This window comes from Dermacentor andersoni, chromosome 7 (assembly GCF_023375885.2).
Source record: "Dermacentor andersoni chromosome 7, qqDerAnde1_hic_scaffold, whole genome shotgun sequence".
NCBI classification, from domain to species: Eukaryota; Metazoa; Arthropoda; class Arachnida; order Ixodida; family Ixodidae; genus Dermacentor; species Dermacentor andersoni.
Window position 1 is genome coordinate 164740857 of NC_092820.1, and position 18528 is coordinate 164759384.

The following is an 18528-nucleotide window of genomic DNA, read 5'->3' on the forward strand; positions in this document are numbered from 1 at the left end:
TACTGCCTAATGTCCTATCTAGGTTAAAAAAAAAAAAAAAACCCATGAACTCCCACAACCACATTTTCTGATCCCCTATTGCGAACTTTGCTTTTGTACGTCTTCAGTTTTTGTCGTTTCGCGGCTTTTCTTCCACCAATCTTCCAATCGCCTCTTACTAATCTCTATTGCGGACACGGATGCAAGGAGGCGAGTGCCATCTGGTGGGTTACAGGGAACACAGAGGTGCGCGCGCTCCGCTGTAATTAGTTGGCCTATTCGGCAAGGGAACAGCCAGGCCGCAGCCACGGTTACGAAGCCCGGCGATCTTCGCAAAGAAGACCTTCGTTTCTTAAAAAAAAAAAAAGAAAAAGAACGATGCCGTCGTGCTGAAGCGTCACGTCACCGATAGGCTGCCCCAAATGGTGGCCCGGAAGCGGCCACAGGCACACCTGTATTCGCATGATGCACACTCTCTTCATCGCTTCTGATGTATTCCATTGAGCAAAAGTACACGAAGCAGAAGTTCAGCAAAAAAGCGGATTTTCTTCTCCGGCTGTGAATGTGACTTGAAAGCGATGAGGGCTGCAGCCTTCTAAACTGGCTTCGCTAACTTTCCAGTGCACTTATCAATTTCAGTTTGGGCGTGCCAATTAGAACTAAATTCATTTTTTTCGGTGATTCTGTGGTTCCTACAACTTTTCTCACCATTGTACCTTTCTAAAACGCACTGCAATGTTTCCCAAGCACGTTCACACACCGGGTGAGACAAATGAGAGAAAAATAGGCTGAATACACTAAGGATGACCTTTTATGTTGATGCGGGCGCCATTCCACGCAGTGACACCAACACACTTCTTTCAACATAGAGTTGAAAAAATTGTGAGTGCCAACAACTCGTTGGCGCTCTGCCTCTAACTTGTGTTGGAGCCGGCCTTCCCTGACTTCCCCGGTTATGACAGTGGCACAGCGCAAACGTTCTGCTGTAGCATGCGATAGCTTCTATATCTTTTATGTTTTCTGCTGCGACGCTCAGTGTACGACTCTGCGGCGTGTGGCTCATGGCGCCTCACGCACTCGTGATGCACATAGCGTGATGCGTTACTCGTATCGAGTACAGCCAGCCAGATATATAGTACAGGGTGAGGCGGGCAGAAAAACTATAATCGACCTGATTGCGGCAGGAAATTTTCTTTCTGAGAAAGCCGTATGGGTTACCCTTTTAGTTTCGTGCTGTACAATGGGGTGCATTACAATTTTTCCTTTTCTAAATTTTCAGTCGACTTGCCGGCTCCAGCAGAACTAAAAGAAAATATTTACGAGTAAACATGTTTATTCAATCATTCATTCTGACCTTTGTGCGAAATGGTCGTGTCATAAAAGTCAATGTAACGATACAACAGCGGAAAGAACAGATTAGACAGAGTGCCGGAGATAATGGCGAACGTTTAGCCCAGTTGGAGAGAACGGGAGTCCACCGTGTTACGCGCGGTTTGGCATGCTGGTTAAGGGGTTAGCCCGTGCGCCGCAAACTCCTTGCGCACCTCCTCCAGCAGTTGCGGGTCGGTGAGCAGGTCGAGCGCGGTGAGGGCCAGTGCCTTGGACACCCTCAGCGTGGGCGCCTGTGCCTCCTCGGAGTTGGCGTCCTCGGCGAACTCTCGCGTGTGGTTTCGGCCGCCACTGCCCAGCGAGTAGACCGGGTGCGCGGTGGGGATGCGGTGCGATACGTTGCCGCAGTCCGTCGACGCACCGGTGGGCGGCTGCTCGGTCATGTCAGCGTCCTGGAACTGGAAGCCTGCGTTTTCGAGCACGAAGAAAGATTAGAGGTGTATCTGTCAGAAAAAGAAGGCATTGCGTCTAAGGTGCTGTGTTCTTAATGCTTAATCTGTGACGCTGCACTGGAGCACTTGATTTTATACGAATAATTTCTGCTTTTCATTCTGCCCCCCAAGAGAGCAAGGACACTGAATTCCATATTTCATGAACGCAGCCCATTTTTCTGCTTTCGCAAGTTCCATTTGGTGCCCTTAGAAAACCGCTACGGTCCTCCGTTGCTATATGAGTTGAATTTATTCGAATTCTAGGCTCTTACGTGTAAAAACCACAATTTTATCATGAGGCACGCTGTAGGGGGGGCTCCAGGTTACTTTCTAACAGCAGGGGATTTTAACGTGCCCCTAATGCACGGGACATGGGCGTTTTTTGCATTTCGCCCCCATAATAAAAATGCGGCCGCCGCGGTAGGAATTTCGTCCCGCGACCTTTTGCTTAGCAGCGCAACACCATAGCCGCTAAGCCACCGCGGTGGGTTGCTATTTGAGTGCCTATTTTGTAATCGGTGAGTAGTGATGGAGGGACAGACAGACAGACACAGACAGACAGACAGACACGTGATTCCAGGAACGAAACTCACCCAGTGCTTGTGCGTGCTTCCTGTACGCCCTCGCAATGGCGGCGTTCTGTATGACATGCTTGTAGAGGGTTCCCCTCTCAATCTCGACCGAGCATCCGGTGGCCTGTGCGGCGCCGTGGAAGCAGTTCTCCACTCTGCGCACCAGATCGACCAGCTCGTCTGTGGTGGGCGCCCGCACGTGGTACTTGAGCTCGCTCTCCTCGGGAATGATGTTGGGGTACGTCCCACCGTGCACGATGATGCCTGCCACAAGGAGGGGATTTGGGTTCGAGTTCAATTCCAGCAGCATGTCAGAAGTACAAGATGTAATTAGGAGGGTAGGAAAAAAACTGCATTCAAGCAGCTTGAGTGGCTCTACCTTTTCAGCAACGATGCAGCACTGAGGGTAGCCGACTTTCATATTATAATAAAAAATTTGGGACAGCTTCGCACAAGTGGCGCGAAGACTGGGCAAACAGCGAAGCTCGCGGCCCTATCTAGGTTATTCTTGGTTCGGCTAAGTTTATGCGTGGTTATGCTTCGAGACTCGGTCAAGTTTTCTACGTGGTGTCGTCGTTAACCCCCCAAAGAGCCGTGCTAAACTGGGGAAGCTTGACTAGGAGTAGCGAATCGCGACATGTCTTGTAAAGCTTGGCTTCGTCGAGAAACGCTGCCCGCAGGATGTGCACGGCAATCTCCCGCTTTTTGTTATCGCGCACAGAGGTCGCCGTATAGGCAGGTTCGAGTCAAACCTGAGCTTATCATAAACTCGGAAACTGTGGCTTAACTGAGTGCTTAGAAACTAGCGGGCAAACCGTTCGTCGGCACCTCCCATGGATTTCCGAACTTACCGCTGAAAGTTCTCCCTGACTCGCAGGCCCGGATCGTTTTGTCGACGCGTCTGGTTGCACGCACGCTTTTGTTCGGTAACGCGAGCTCGTAACTCCGGATCTTCCGCAACTCGCTGACGGAATCCCAATATCGCCGCCGCTTCACCGGCGCGATATTCGGGATTGGACTGAAGTCGTCGCTTCCGCTCTCGAGTAGCTGGACGGCGGCTTTCGCGCCCCATCTCTCGCTTCGTCGGAGACCCGGCTCTTCTGCCGGCGTTGAGGCGGAGCAGTGCTGCTTTTATACCCCCGTGGTGACGTCACTGCTTAGATCCGCATCTGCGCATGCGCGGCCTCCGTACGGCGCGGCGAGGCAGAGCTACAGTGAAGCAGTGCCGGCGCACGCGACGACTTCATCGCTCGGCGAGGTTTTGCTGCGCACGGTCGCCGGCCAACCACCAGCTCAAACAGCATCGCTGTTAAATTAAACTCAACAGAAAGCCGGTACAACGTGTTGCATTTATGCACAACAAATATTATTGTACCAACCAAAGCAAAGATGTCACGCTACCAAAATTAAAAAGAAACAATGCACCGATGACGCTTGTTCTAGTCACATGTGGTATCACAAAAATATGTACACGAAGATGTAGATAAAATTAAAGAACTGAATCTTGTGATAAACACTTAGGCTTCTTCAAAGTTTCGCAGCACATTGAACAACAACCTTCACAAAGAGAACCATGCCTTTATCTCAGGGAAGAAAATTCTTCCTTGTTTAGTGCTCGGTCCACACGTGCGCATGGGTACGGACTAAGAGCACGACAAGTTCACTCAATGTGTTTGAAACCACAAGGGAACCCAACGGATGCGGCATCAGGTGAAGACGCAGCGCGCGCTCCTGCGCAACGGAGTCTGTGTTGTGCTGTGTTGTGCCCCGCGCGCGCACTTCTTGCCTTCGAGAGTCGAAATTTCCTTTCCAAAGATGGAACGAAAGAATTGACTCGAAAGGGGAGATATACCCAGCCAAGCAGGTTAAAGAAAACTTTTTCTGTAACCTCCTTAAAGCGCAACGAGAGAAAAAAGAAATATTACGCATTACTGACTAAGATAAACCGCGAGAAATATTGTCGATTAGAGTTAGGTGTTTGGCACAACAAATTCTGTTATATAATAATTACGGTTTAAAGCAAATTGGAGGTTCCGACGTAGGCTGCGTGGTTGGCTGTTTTTTGATTGACAGTTGATACAGATCCCGGCGCCGCGTGCCGGGTTTCACTGCCGCCGAATTGAACCACCGCGGATCTCCCCTGAACAGCGTCGCTGCAAAATCCGGTGACGATAGTTAGCACAGATTGAATAGCCTTCATCCAGGAATTCAACTAGAACAACTAAAGCCATAAGCAGCTGAAGGATTGCTAGTAGTAGCTTTCAATACCGAAATCCTATTCCGCACGACAGGAGAAGGACAAGGAAACAATGCGTGGCATTTGGGGTCCGTACCTTGAATTTTAGACGTGGGCTTGATCTGTTGCCGGAGAAGGCCGATGTTGAGGTACGAGGAAACGGCAGCATCCAGGGCATTCAGCCCTTCCCACGGAGATGCGGCCGCGTGAGCCGCTTTGCCCTTGAAACGGATCACCATCTGCGTTGAAGGACGCCGTTATTGCCAAAGCTAAGTGTGAAGTTGTTGTATGCCAATATAGAAAATATTTTGGTCCAGCTGTAAAAGGTGCAAGTAGACTGTCCAAATGTATATGCTACAAATCAAAGGCATTTTAAATTTAAAGCCATACAGCATTTGCCATCGAAAGAAAAACCAGGCTACCCACACTAATGGCGCATTCCACTCGTTGACGTGGAGCAGAATTTTTTGCCCGTAGCGGCTAATGCGGTTTGCGCTTTCCACTGGTCATTGCGGATTGACTCACTCCGTGGAAGTTCTTCCTCACTTTCTCCGCCGCCGAGCCGCGGATTCGGGCAGAAATAGTCCACGTCACTTCCGTCTTCGTCTGGGGCCTATTCTGCAAATGTCCACCTAGTGGAGATCTCCAGTTCGTCTGCTGTTGAACTTCTGATTGGCTGGGCTGGGATAGCATCAGAAGGAGACAGGCGCCCCCAGCCAACCAGCATTTCAGCAGCAGACGAAATGGACGTGTCAACTACGTGGACAGTTGCAGAATAACCTCGGGCTGGCATCCCTACTCAATATTGTGGCCGCTGTGGGACGCAGTCTTTGGTTACTTTGGGAAGGCGTCTTTGGTGGGACGCCGTCTTCGAGGCTTTATCGGGCCCCCATTTTCGGTACCTGCTTGTGTGTCGTGGCCGCAATGACTTCCGGTATGATCTCGCGCTGATCATTTTTGCTCTCTGCTGGCAGTTTCAGTAAGTAGTGCTGCGAAACGGGATAGTTGACTGCAAAATTATGGATTCATGACAGCACCACGATAGAAGTGCGACGAAATTGTAGACGCTGACTCCAGTTTCGCATTGACGAAATCCAAACAGTCCCTCCTGAATTTTGGCGGTCGTTCCAGATTGAACCGTGAAAAGCACTAGAATGCATGAATCCTTCATACACAAGTGAGCAAAAGTATACGGGCCATTTGCCTGCCGCAAAAAAAGAAGATTTTATTTACGATTCAGTCACCCAAACAGTTCAATAAGGCTTCAAGTGGAGCTAGTTGGTATGACATCGTTCTGTTTACTGCGCTCTAGTGTTATACAAAGGTAAAAATAAAGAAGAGCTGACTCACATGTGCGCACATCTGTGTCAATGTCTTCCCTTTTTTTTTGTCCTTTGTATAACGGTATAGCACATTAAACGGAACGAAGAACGTACAAAGAGAAATCGACGACTGCACCAAAAGGTTTCCAATGCCACGTTTGACGTTGCAGTCCTTAATTTAAGGTTTGATCAGAGCCTCCATGGTCCGCATGCTTTGGCTTAGGGGAGTACGCTGAATAGCCCAGTAAATGGTTCAATCCACTACTACGCTACACTGCCAGATGAATCTGCACCCGTTAAGGCCTATCTTGTCCCCCGAGGACAATCGTAATCTATCTTGCGTCCATTCCTTTCCTTTAGCACGGTGCTTCCGGTACTTTGAGGTCCCCAATTGCCCGCATGTTTCAGCGAGATATAGCGTTTCTGAGAGGAGATTGGCGAGGGCTGTAGCTTGAAGAGAAAGAAAAATGCACGGAAGGTCGATAACAATTTTTTTTTGAAGACAAGATAAGCACGAAGGGGTGCAACATTTTTTTACTGCGTAGTCATAGGCACAAGGTCAATCCAACATGCCGAGCTTGCTGCTGTTCGGCGCGAATGCTTATTTGCATACAGCTCCCGGGTAAACGCCTGGGGCTGGGAAGATGTGATACGTTGCAGAAATGGCCGAGAGTTGCCGGAATCCGCCTATAAAGTGCCTCAGTCTCTTGTGCACACGGTCGCGCACGCGCACGATCTCGCCGTAATGTTCGTGGACACACACACCCCACAGTGCGCCAACTGATGATAAACGACGCTAGATAGAGCAATAATATTGCAAGGCAGCAAGCGGTCTCCTGGGATAGGAGCAGGATTGTAGCAAGCACACATTTTATGCGCGCTGCGCCCAAGTACAAAGATGATAAGAGGGACTGATATCATGATGCCCCGTCACAGGGGCACGGGGGCACTTTCCAAGTCCTTTGAACCAACGATCGTCCACTTCAAGGTAAGACGCGCGCTGTCAAGTGGGGGCGTCAAGGGAGGCCCAGTTGAAGGGAGCTTTGAGTCAACGGAGTCCGCGTTTGTCCTTTGATATCTGAGGAATACTGTTGAGGCTAGACGGTGCCCAAAATAAGAAAAAAAAAATATCCTGTATAAATATGGATGTTCAATTTTTACCTGTTAAAGACAAGTTTCACTGTATTACAGAAGTTTCTAAGCACTAAACACTTTCCGACACCCGCAATCTCAACGATGAATGCGCCAGTATAGCAGCGACGGCATGGCCTTTCGCCATCACCAACATCGGCGCAACATGAGTGCCATATGCGATTTGGTTACCGGCTGCTACGCATCGAAGCGTTTTCGCTTTTCTTTTTTCAGCGGGTCGTTGATTTTTCTCGTTCCCCGTCACTTCTGCGTTTTAAGATAGGTCGAGGTATCTGCTAAAAGCTTCAGCGGCGACCACCTGGAGACCGTGTGGCACTGACACATAACCCTTGAACAAATGTACCTTTGAAATCTTTATACTCCTTAACTTCAAAGCCCCTTTGGTGTGCCCGCGTGACTGCAGTATTACCTGTTGTGTCGCGGTGAAAGCCAACCTCAACACGTCTCTCCGTCCAGGGTGGCACATGATTGCAGCGTCGATGCCCTTCAGAGCTCCCTTTTCGACCAGAAGTTCCTTGCCACCACAACTTTCTTCGGCAGGCGTACCGAGGACAACAACCTGCGGCATCAAGTACCAAGTTTATTAAAACCACAACGAAGGTTTTACATTTATATATTCATCGAAAACTCGCACTTCCGAATGGCCAGAAATGTCAGAATTAGTGGGAGTTGTGAGCATGGTGGAATTTGATGCAAGTAAATAAAAGCGCGTTGATCACGACTTCACGTAATGTTGAAATAATTATGCAAAAAATAGTTACGATCACGGTGGAAGAGAAGAAAATTGTACTTTGCACTTCATGCTTGAAGCGCAACATTGACATTGTCTTTAATCCCCTCTTCTTGAAGCCAAGCAAGCCGAATTTTAAATATTGGAAAATATGCGTTTGTTTGGCCGTGTTTCCATTGACAAATTAAATAAAGGTATTCGTGTAACTTGAATTACAAATTCAGCAAAGTTAAACTTTCACAGCCGCCACTGGCGCCTGGTAATCGACTCAGCGAGCTGCCCGTATCGGTAAACATGGAAGATGTAAAACTGCTAGCTACACAGAAAGGTAATTATTCAAGAAATTATTTACATAATTGTTTCTTTATATTTATTCAGTAATAATGCTAGTCCTTGCCGTGCTGTTCTACGGCGGATAATGATGGTTTGATGACCCATGCACTGGTACAACGTCACGAAATGCTTAGGACAGGCAGACATCACTCTTAAATCTTTCAAAAAAGGCAGCATGGTCGAAATCTTGGAAAAGGGAAGCGACATAGAAATAGACACAGCCACGGCGCTCAACCGCACGGCACAAGAGCAGAAAAAAACAGCAAATAACTGCGGAATTATGAATGCACACAGTAACTGAATTATGATTGACACCATTATCCGCAAACGCAAAAGGCAAAGGACCAATGCGCATTTTATTGTTTTGAACAGCAGTGGTCAAAATTAAACGCTATTTCGAATGAATTTGTAGCTGGTCAACTGTCCCGAAGTAGCGAAGTATTAAGTTTTAAAACTTACTGCCGAATCTCTGCGCATTATATCTCACCGCAGTGGCTTTCATTCTTCAGTTGTTCTCGAATAAAGGAGCATGCAAAGTTGTGTATTCGCGGTCCTATAAGCATAATGGATCAATGTCACTGCTCCTCCCTTATCAGGACGAGTGTTGCTTTAAGTACCGCCACTTCGTACGTAACTAATCCAGCAGCGTTGACCGTGACGTGGGAATTGAAGGATTGACACCAAGAAACAATTATCGAGAAAGTCTTCGAGGCATCTCTTCATGGTAATAATGCTTATGCGGAGGGGCAAGAACCAGTAATGTTGACACATGACGCAGTTGATAACGTCCTGAATACATTGGTGTATTATTTTTTCAAACAACGTGATGGCACCGAATAATTTTTGAGCAAGCTGAAAGAAATGTGACCATTTGGGACAGAGCACAGGCATGGGGACAGCCGGCTAGCAACAAATACTCAATATTGAATAGCTTAAACAGTAATGCGTGGAGCAATACATTGTATCATGCAAATAGCTCAAATGTATCTTTAAATTGGAATCTATGTGTTAAGGCTACCGGGAATATTTAGGTTCACCAGAAATAGTGAATTTATGTAGATCATTTCTGCTAAAACTAACTTTTGATAGGACGACAATATTTTCACAGCTCCGTCGGGTTTGACTTAAAGGTAGTATACTGTATATCTTCTTTGGAAAAAAAAAAAACGGTCGTGCGGTACGAACAGTACTTGAACACAATGTCCCTAGATATATAGTACTTGGGCTTTTCCCTCCCCGTGCCTGCTCTGACCCTACCACTGGCGTCACGATAGACAGCTTACTCTAATGCCGAATCTAGTTTTGGTTTTGATGTGGCCGATTTGTGCTTGTTTAAAATTAATCCAATAATTTTAAAAGAAAAAAAAAACTACGTTACCCGTTAACAGGAGGAACAGAGAAGGTTGAAAAAACTACATTGATTTATTATAATACACCGCCGGAGTTGAACTTCAACTTGACACATCCCTGACAGACGGGAAAACGTAAAATCATTTGCAATAAACCCATTTTGTTACTATGAAGGACCTTTTACAGAAAGGAGTCGCACCGATGACACACGGCACCACACTAACTAATTTAGGGTGTTCCTCAGATGAACGCTGCAATAAAAAAAAAAAAAAAATAATAAAAAAAAAAACGCTCCTTGTTAGAGCAGCAAGATAGAAAACGTCTTCAAAAAGCTCGTACGTAGATTACATTTAGCAATTGTAGAACTTAAACACTTTTATTTTCCACCACCAGTGATGGCTTGTAATGGGCATATTCGTATATTTTCTCCATGTTCTTGCCATGTTACAGCAACTTAAATTGGCCCAGAAGCTATGGACAGTCGATGTTTTGCTCTGCATGCTGTTTATTATGGTGATGCCATAGTACATCCCACATTTATGCTATCCTTTTTCACGTTTGTGTTGTGATACCGGCGACGTGATGCGAGCGTTTGATAGAATTATGTTTGATAGAATTATAGAATTATTGATTGTAAATCTGCACTATTTGACGAAGGGAACAAGAGTTCAAGATCGCAAGTCAGCCTGTAGAGTCTGTGAAGGAGTACTCTTACCTAGGTCAACTAATCACAGGGAACCCTGACCATGAGAAGGAAATTCACAGAAGAATAAAAATGGTTGGATCGCAGACATCGTGAGCTCCTGACTGGGAGCTTACCTGTATCATTGAAAAGGAAAGTATACAATCAGTGCATTTTACCGGTGCTGACATATGGGGCAGAGACTTGGAGACTGACAAAGAAGCTTGAGAACAAGTTAAGGACCGCGCAAAGAGCGATGGAACGAAGAATGCTAGGCATCACTTTAAGAGACAGAAAGAGAGCGGTTTGGATCAGGGAGCAAACGGGTATAGACGATATTCTAATAGACATTAAGAGCAAGAAATGGCGCTGGGCAGGTCATGTAATGCGCAGATTAGATAACCGTTGGACTTAGGGTGACAGGATGGGTACCAAGAGAAGGGAAGCGCAGTAGAGGACGGCAGGAGACTAGATGGTGCGACGAAATTCGGAAATTTGCGGTTGCTAGTTGGAATCGGCTGGCGCAGGACAGGGGTAATTGGAGATCGCAGGGATAGGTCTTCGTCCTGCAGTGGACATAAATAGGCTGCTGCTGCTGATGATGATGACGACGATGATGATGATGATTCAACAAATCGCATTACCGCTCTAAGTTAAACATTTTTGCAAGGTAAAAATATACTTATGGGGCACCATAGTTTTGTGACAGGTTTCTTTCTATCGACGAGTTGTGCATGCCGTATGCGACAGCAACGCCTTTTCCGCGCTAAAAGTAGATGCGCGATGTTCTTTCCAGCAAAGGAACTTAGTTGTAAACTTTTTCGTGTGTCACTGCGCTTGGACGCCTTTTCCGGTAGATGTCCCCTTACCTAAAGGACTTTAGAGTGCCCATGTGTCAGAGGTATAACACACATAATCGCAGCCTCTTGATTTGTTCTTTCGGTGTTTTTTTTTCTGAACACCTGTCAAAATGACTGCAATGCAATAACGAAACAAAATGCCGTAAAAACAATTCACAAGCAGTAAGCGCTCGCAAAACGTCAACACTTTACTGCCGCGACTGTGGCGGTCCGAGCTAGCGATCTTGTGGAAGCCGCCTCAGCGTGTGGCGTAAGAAAAAAAAAAAAAAAAAGAAACGATTGTAAAGATTACCTTGCCGCGTATGCTCTTAAACGTCTTCATGGCTTCTTGGACGGCAATGGCAGCACCGATGGCATTCTCGGCGATAAGATTGTGCCCGCATGCGTGTCCGATGTCCGGAAGGGCGTCGTACTCTGCGAGGAAGGCGACCGTAGGACCTGCACCACGAGGGCACATCATTCGTGTCAAGGCCACGCACACAAATCTATTTCTATTTCAAAACAGCGCTAAACATCTTTTGTTGTGTAAAGTGTAAAAGCGTGTTCAGTTGGGCTAGTTGGTAGGTTTTGTGAAACAGCGCATTTTTAACAGCGCAACACGATACATAGAAAAGCACTCCTGGACAGAGCGCCGGCTAATTAAAAGCTCATCATTCACACCCGCGAGTGACAGCGGTCGCGTGACCAAGTTGGTCGCGGAGCGGCCTGTCGCAAATGGTCGCTCTCCTCGAAAATCGACCATTTTGGGCCGGTCGCTCACTGCTCAATTTTTCGGCCGTGTGACCGCAATCGCAAAACTGTGAAGCCAACTAGATGAGCAGAAACAGGACGTCTGTATACGCGTATGCTTATTTTCCGCGGCGATGTAATAGTGAACAGTCACTGGCAGGTCGAGCTTGCCGGTTTGCGCGCCTGCCGCATTCAGTCGCTTTTTGGTCGCCAGTCGCAAATGATCGCGCGACCTCCTCCAGTCGCCGGTGCGATAGAGCCCTAACAACAAAATGGTTTCTTTTTTGAAGTGATGTATTTAATTACATTTGTTTGTTCATTTATTTACATACTCTGAACGCCCGAGGGGATTACAGAGAGGAGTGGCGACTACATATGTAGTCGTTGGCATGAAATTAGTGGTGTCACGGATGGCGGTGATGGAGGCGGGAAGGTGGTTCGTCGGCTGTGCGTGGTAAAAATGATTGAAAGTAAGAGATGGAGTTGAATGGTGGTGTCCCCACCTTCATTTGGTGATCGATGTGAGGTGAAATGTAATACGGGGGAATAAGAAGTGAAATAAACTAATATGTCGTGTCGTTGAGGTATCACACGCAGGTTGTATACGAGATTCCACCCACGTGCAATCGCTGCTACACCCGGCAAAGGAAGATGCGTCAACGACCGCCTACACGAACGTGCCGCTTCACTAAAAGGCTCCCCGCAAAGTCATGCCGCTTCCCAGTGTGAGAGGTGCGATTGCATCCCTATCTTCCAAAATGCAAAATTTTGAGAAATCACCACGAACAGTGCCGATTAGTGACGCCTCCAGCTTCTCGACACGTGCATTAGCTCTCTCTTGCTCCCTTTATCGACAAATGAAATAGACTAGCTATTGTGCCCATCGTTTTATATTTTCCTTAATTATGCGTATGTATTTCTCGTGCCTTTTGCAAGATACCTTCTTCAAAAATAAAGCATTTGGTTAGCCAACGATGTGTTTAATTGTGCTTCTTTTCTGAGTCCTTTGTCGCGCCAATACAAACTGAATGTTTCCTAAAGCGTTGCAAGATTGGTTCAGAAATGTGAATGCCATGTTATGTTATGGGAAAGTGCGTCGAGTCATTTATGTATTTTCCTGAAGTTTCTTTTCCATTGAACTTTTTTAAAGCTTTTTTAGCCGTCGGTGCACACAAGACGCACAGCACAAACGCCCTTTATAACATGCGTTTTAAATTGTTCGCATTGAGCTTAGAATACTTGTAGAAGAAGCTTGAGATTTGTTTTTACGGTTACGCTAAGTCTGTGCATTCTTTAAACACAAAAGTCCTTAACAATCGATTCTTTTGAGAATTGAGAATCTACAGACCTCAACCACAAAAATCTTTAAAGTAATCTCGTGGCGATGTTATTTTTTTCCTATTTACGGTGGCTCATTGTATATGGCGTTGAGCTGCTATGCCCGAGGTCGCAGGCTCGCTGCCTGGCTGCAGAGGCCACATTTAGAAGCGTTCGAAGCGCGAAAACGCTCGTGTACTTCGATTTTGGTGGACGTGAAAGAACCACAGGCGATCAAAATTAATTCGGAGCCCTCATCTATATACAGCGCCTCACGCAGCCCCAGTGTTGATCTGGGACGTTAAACCAAACCAGACCAATCAATCAATCAATCAATCAATCAATCAATCAATCAATCAATCAATCAATCAATCAATCAATCAATCAATCAATCAATCAATCAATCAATCAATCAATCAATCAATCAATCAATCAATCAATCAATCAATTTTTTTTACCTTCGCGCTTCTTGCGTGCCGTGTGCGCCAACCGTCACTGAGGGGCGTTGCACCAGTTTATTGCCAGCGGGCCCAATACAGTACCACATGAAGACACCCCAACCAGGCTATCCACAGACAATCATAATGGCTTCGCTAGACAACGACTATGGAATTTTTTTGTAGCGCCTGTCTAAATAACGTTTCGTTAGGGGCATACCGGGCGAAAAGCCACCTTTCACAGCCCCGCAGCCAACACGGATGCAGCGGCAGCGCATGCAAGTTACATCGAATGCTTCGAAGACTGCCGCTTGTCGATGAAGGCCTACCCTTCCCTAACCAACTGATCCAAACCTGCACCTTGCTGGTGGAACAATTGAAGATTAAATTGTTGTTCAGCGCAGCCCCTTGAAATTCAAACAGCTGCTTACCAGTTTTCCCGAAATCTAATATCTCTATATTACTCTACTGCGCATATTTGTGATTCACCATTTATATGTATAGTGCCACCTTTCGTACTGATTTGCTTTTCTGTTCACTGTGCTTTTTAGTTCTGTTCTCAAAGGGATCGGTTCTCTTCGTTGTTTAATCTAACAACTCCCGCCCCCCCCCCCCCCCCCCCCTGTCCTCCACCCTTATGTAACCAAATCACATGGGCCCTATAAAATAAACAATGATGATGATCATTCAAATTCTTTGAACTTGCTCCTATCAAGCATGGACTAACTGATTGGTGTTAACGTCCAAAACCTATGCACAGTATAGGCCATGAGGGATTTCGCGTTGTAGGGCCTTGAACGATTTTTACCAGGTGGTGGTCTTCAACCGACCACTAATGCGAACAACGTGAATGCCTTTGAACGTGCCGCTCCCATGGGAATGCGGCCACCCCGACTGCCAATAAAACAGGCCACCTAGTCTTCAGCAGGAGACTGCCACGGTCATTGTTGCACTTCGTTTAATTAATTCTTTAAAGTATGGTTACGCGTAGTATATCTGGTAAAACTGGCTAAACGTGTATGTTTGCTATTGTCACACACACTACGGCTCAGATTTCCTACGGCGCCGCTACTCTTTCAAATACACGTCCAAAAGCCTGTTTACATGAACACCTGCCGACCTCAAGCTATCACTTGCACACATGCCGCGTGATCTGACCAAGGTTCGCTGCGCTGTTTGATGTGTACAACCTTTAGAGGCTTCCTGTGGATCATTGTTATCTTATCCACACGCAATTCGCGCCTGTCTAAGCTGCCTAAGAGATTTGCAGTTTCGGATAGGATTATCTAGGTTTGTTTACACTTGCTGAACTTTTCTACATTTTCGTTTCTTACGTTTGCTACTGCGTTCACGTGGCCACGGCTGCTTGTCCAACACAATCGCGCAAAAAACCCTACGACAGTGCTTGTGACACGGTTTGCTGAGACGCTCTGACAGTTCCCGCTGCTACTGGGTTTACAAGAGCCGAACGTTGCTCTAAACTCTTAAATTAAATTATGGGGTTTTACGTGCCAAATCCACTTTCTGATTATGAGGCACGCCGTAGTGGAAGACTCCAGAAATTTCGACCACCTGGGGTTCTTTAACGTGCACCTAAATCTAGTTGCTCTAAACTCTAAAACGGCGCAAAAATCTGCCTTAGAACAAGAGACACCTGCGCCACGGATAATGTGCGAAACCACAGGCATGCGCATCTGGCTGTCAAGGGATGTCACAGCCATCTTCTTCGACAATGTGCTTCTATACGCTTAAGGCTGCCCTAATGTTGTGACAGTGTTACTTTTTGCTAGGTTGTAGGGCTCATTTCGCCTATACCCCAAAACGCATAAGATTTGTATTTAATCTTGGGAACGGCCACGCCCACAAATCAGAGTACTGTGCGTTGAGTACTCATGGATCCCAGTTGTACTTAAATTAATCAGCATAGTTAACTGTTTTTGCAGTTCGAAAAATTATTTGTACAAGATAGTGCACTAACACCTCGCAACAGAACAAAAATATGCAGTTGTTTTCCAGTCTGGCTAATGAAAGTAATTGTACCGGGCTGCAGGGGTGCACTAAGATCTGAAACTAACGTTATCGTAATGTTTCACGACTTATAAGTTGTGTTGATTTAAGCTTGATCTAGAAACTGAGCTAGAGATGCAGAGAAGAAGCGTATGGCACAAAAACTTTGCATTCAGTTCTAAGCATGGGGGCACGCCGGAAGGCGCTCTTATTTTATATCCGCATGCATAGCTTTGTAAATACACCTAAACAATAAAGTTAATCGAAACAAAACAAGTCGCATACCATCAGATCCCCCAGGGGCGACGAATTCAGCCTTGAACGCAGTGTCCAACAGGAAGTGTCGCGTTACATCGAAGTTTCGAGCTTCGAGGAAGTCCGTTAACCACTGGTGACACTTCACTTCTTGGAGCGCCAGCTCGGGGTTGTCCCACAAAAACCTACTGACGCTGTGCATATCGACGGCGTTCTCGTCGACGGTGCGATATACCGCATCTTGAAAGTCCGTAGCTGACATAACTTGGCTCGGATAACTTTAACCGTTCCCCAAGAAAACCCTACGCTTTATACAGGCGCGCGTGGAAAGCGCTTCTGCCGACTGAAATCCGGTTCTGGTTTTTCAAGCAGCAGCAGCTGTCTGCCTCTCCGTCGTCGCGCAGCTAGCGCCAGGGGAAGCGGGCAGTCATTTGCTTCTTCTTGTATTTAGCTGTTTGCTCTCTAATCACGCGAGATACTGAGCCGGCAACGACACCGCGACGAAGGTCACGGCGGCTACATGTGTACGCGGCTTCGCCTTTCAGCCGTCGACAGGTGTTATCGCGACGGGCTTGCGCTCGTATCTCGGTGAGGCGAGAATGAGCAGCGGTGGCCCTACAAACCTAAAAAGAAGCAGCAAGAATGAAACTACGAAGGAAGGAAAGAAGCAAGGACGGACGGAAGGATGCTGCCAGGCATAAATACTCGCTCAACGTTCACACTCACCGAAGCTCTCCCATCGTCCTACTCCCTTATAATGCCAATGGCGCTCAGCACTTTCGTACCAATGCCAGCACTTTCTCACCCGGCTGTTCACGTCTGCTCGCACCAGTGGTCCCTCACGCCTTTGAAATGAGAATGAGTGTACATGGGTGAGCATGCTGATGTACGCAACAGCGACAGTGTATAGCGGTAGCCGGCAGTGGCGGCAGCCTGATTGTACGGCGGCCAGAAAACCGATTTCACTAGCCGAGTCCAACTAGAAGGTATAGACGTAGCGACGTATGGTAGTTATCGAACGCGTCGCGTGGTCTCAGAGTATCGCAAGAAATTCCGTTTTGTGCTTTCTTTTCTTTTGTGTATGTGTTGGGGGGGGGGGGGGGGGTTCGTACACAAAGCTTTCGCTAGGCTGGATAACCCAAAGTTATTCCAATCCGTTGGGTTGCACCACATTCGGCAACACATTGTCAGATCCTGACTGGAAACTTACCATTACCACTAAAGAGAAAGGTGTACATTGAATGAATTCTACCGGTGCTGACATATGGGGCAGGAACTTGGAGTCGAACAAAGAAACTCGAAAACAAGTTGACCGTGCAAAGAGCGACAGAACGAAGAATGTTAGGCGTAACGCAAAGAGATAGGAAGAGAGGGGTGTGGATCAAAGAGCAAACAGGGATAGCCGATATTCTAATTGACATTAAGAGGAAGAAATAGAGCTGGGCAGGTCATGTAATGCGTAGGTTAGATAACTGGTGGGCCATTAGGGTTACAGAATGGGTGCCAAAAGAAGGGAAGCGCAGTCGAGGGTGGCAGAAGACTAGGTGGGGTGATGAAATTATGAAATTCGCAAGCGCTAGCTGGAATCGGTTGGCGCAGGATCTGGGTAATTGGAGATAGTAGGGAAAGGCCTTCGTCGGGCAGTGGACATAAAATAGGCTGATGATGTAAGACGTTTGCATTGAGTGGAGTTTTGTTTCATATTTAAAATTTAACCTGACTAAATGATCACCTGTATAGGATGCTCGCGCACTAAGCGGCCATGAGCCAAACCGAGAGGCTTGGTTTTTCAGTTAGTTGGTCATAGAAGCAAGACGAGAATTGGAAAAAAAAGAAAGAAGAGCGAATTAGCTGTTATTATTAAATGAACCACATGAATAATAACAAATTGAGATTCAGTTTTATTTTTCATCTCAAGTGTGAAGGTAGGCTCGAGAGAAAAGTGACGTTTTTCACTTGAGGAGAAACCAAGCCTCTCTGATACATGGAAAACAACGAAGACATAAGAGCGAGTTCATTGAACGTAACAAAACAGGAAAAGGTTTTACACAGGTCATAATATACATGGACACCAATATACATATTACAATATACAATACTGCAATATACACAAACTACAACATACATAAACAATTTTCTTAACAAAAGATTGACGCGGTTGAACGCGATTAAACCAGGTTTTTCGAGCGATAGCACGATTTTGCTTGCTTTGGGAAAGGACACAGACGCTGCTCGGCGCGGCATGCAGCCGCAGCGAGCGAATTGACGTTCATGCTGCGTCTCGTTTCAACGTGAACTTTCATCGAAAGCACAGCGCATACGAAGTTACACTCTTGAAACTTCGCCCTTTGGCTCGTATCTTGCCACACAGCAATAATCGTCATCTATCTTGCTTGCACTACCTGTCTCGAAATCGCTGCGCTTGCTACTTTCCTGTCGGAAATGCTCTGTCACGCTGATAACGCACATGCCGTTCGTGACTTGGAAGTACCGGGCTCGCAGTGTTAAAGAAAGGAAATGCGGACAAGACAGGTGACGATTATTGTTGTGTGGCAAGACACGATCCAAAGGGTTCAACTTTGAGAGAGTACCAGCTCTCGGCGCACTTTGTCCACACCGTAGATCGCTTTCAAGACATGCGCACACGTGCGGAGTACGCAGCAGCCGCTGGTAAAGGCAGGCTAATTCCCAGTTTGACCTTGGCTGAGCTTAAATGTCAGATTTGCGGAACCAGACGTTTTCTTGGT

The 18528-nt window shown here is 46.7% G+C and overlaps 1 protein-coding gene across 1 annotated transcript; it reads right to left on the reverse strand.

Annotated features, from left to right (window-relative positions):
- Positions 1 to 1294: 1294 nt before the first annotated feature.
- LOC126533221 (xaa-Arg dipeptidase-like) lies at positions 1295 to 16552 on the reverse strand. The gene is made up of 6 exons (XM_050180497.3): positions 15812 to 16552; positions 11329 to 11474; positions 7491 to 7640; positions 4705 to 4846; positions 2393 to 2635; positions 1295 to 1774 (listed from the first exon to the last, which is right to left on the reverse strand). The coding sequence occupies exons 1-6, from the start codon at positions 16041 to 16043 to the stop codon at positions 1485 to 1487; spliced, it is 1203 nt and encodes a 400-aa protein (XP_050036454.1). The 5' UTR covers positions 16044 to 16552; the 3' UTR covers positions 1295 to 1484.
- Positions 16553 to 18528: the final 1976 nt, after the last annotated feature.

Bases quoted from the DNA above. Each gene is read 5' to 3' on its own strand.
- LOC126533221 (XM_050180497.3), bottom strand. From the start codon at position 16,043: ATGTCAGCTACGGACTTTCAAGATGCGGTATATCGCACCGTCGACGAG. The intron at 7,641-11,328 runs GTAATCTTTACA...TTGATGCCGCAG, and splicing joins TTAAGAGCATACGCGGCAAG to GTTGTTGTCCTCGGTACGCC. The intron at 4,847-7,490 runs GTAATACTGCAG...CCTTCAACGCAG, and splicing joins CTTTCACCGCGACACAACAG to ATGGTGATCCGTTTCAAGGG.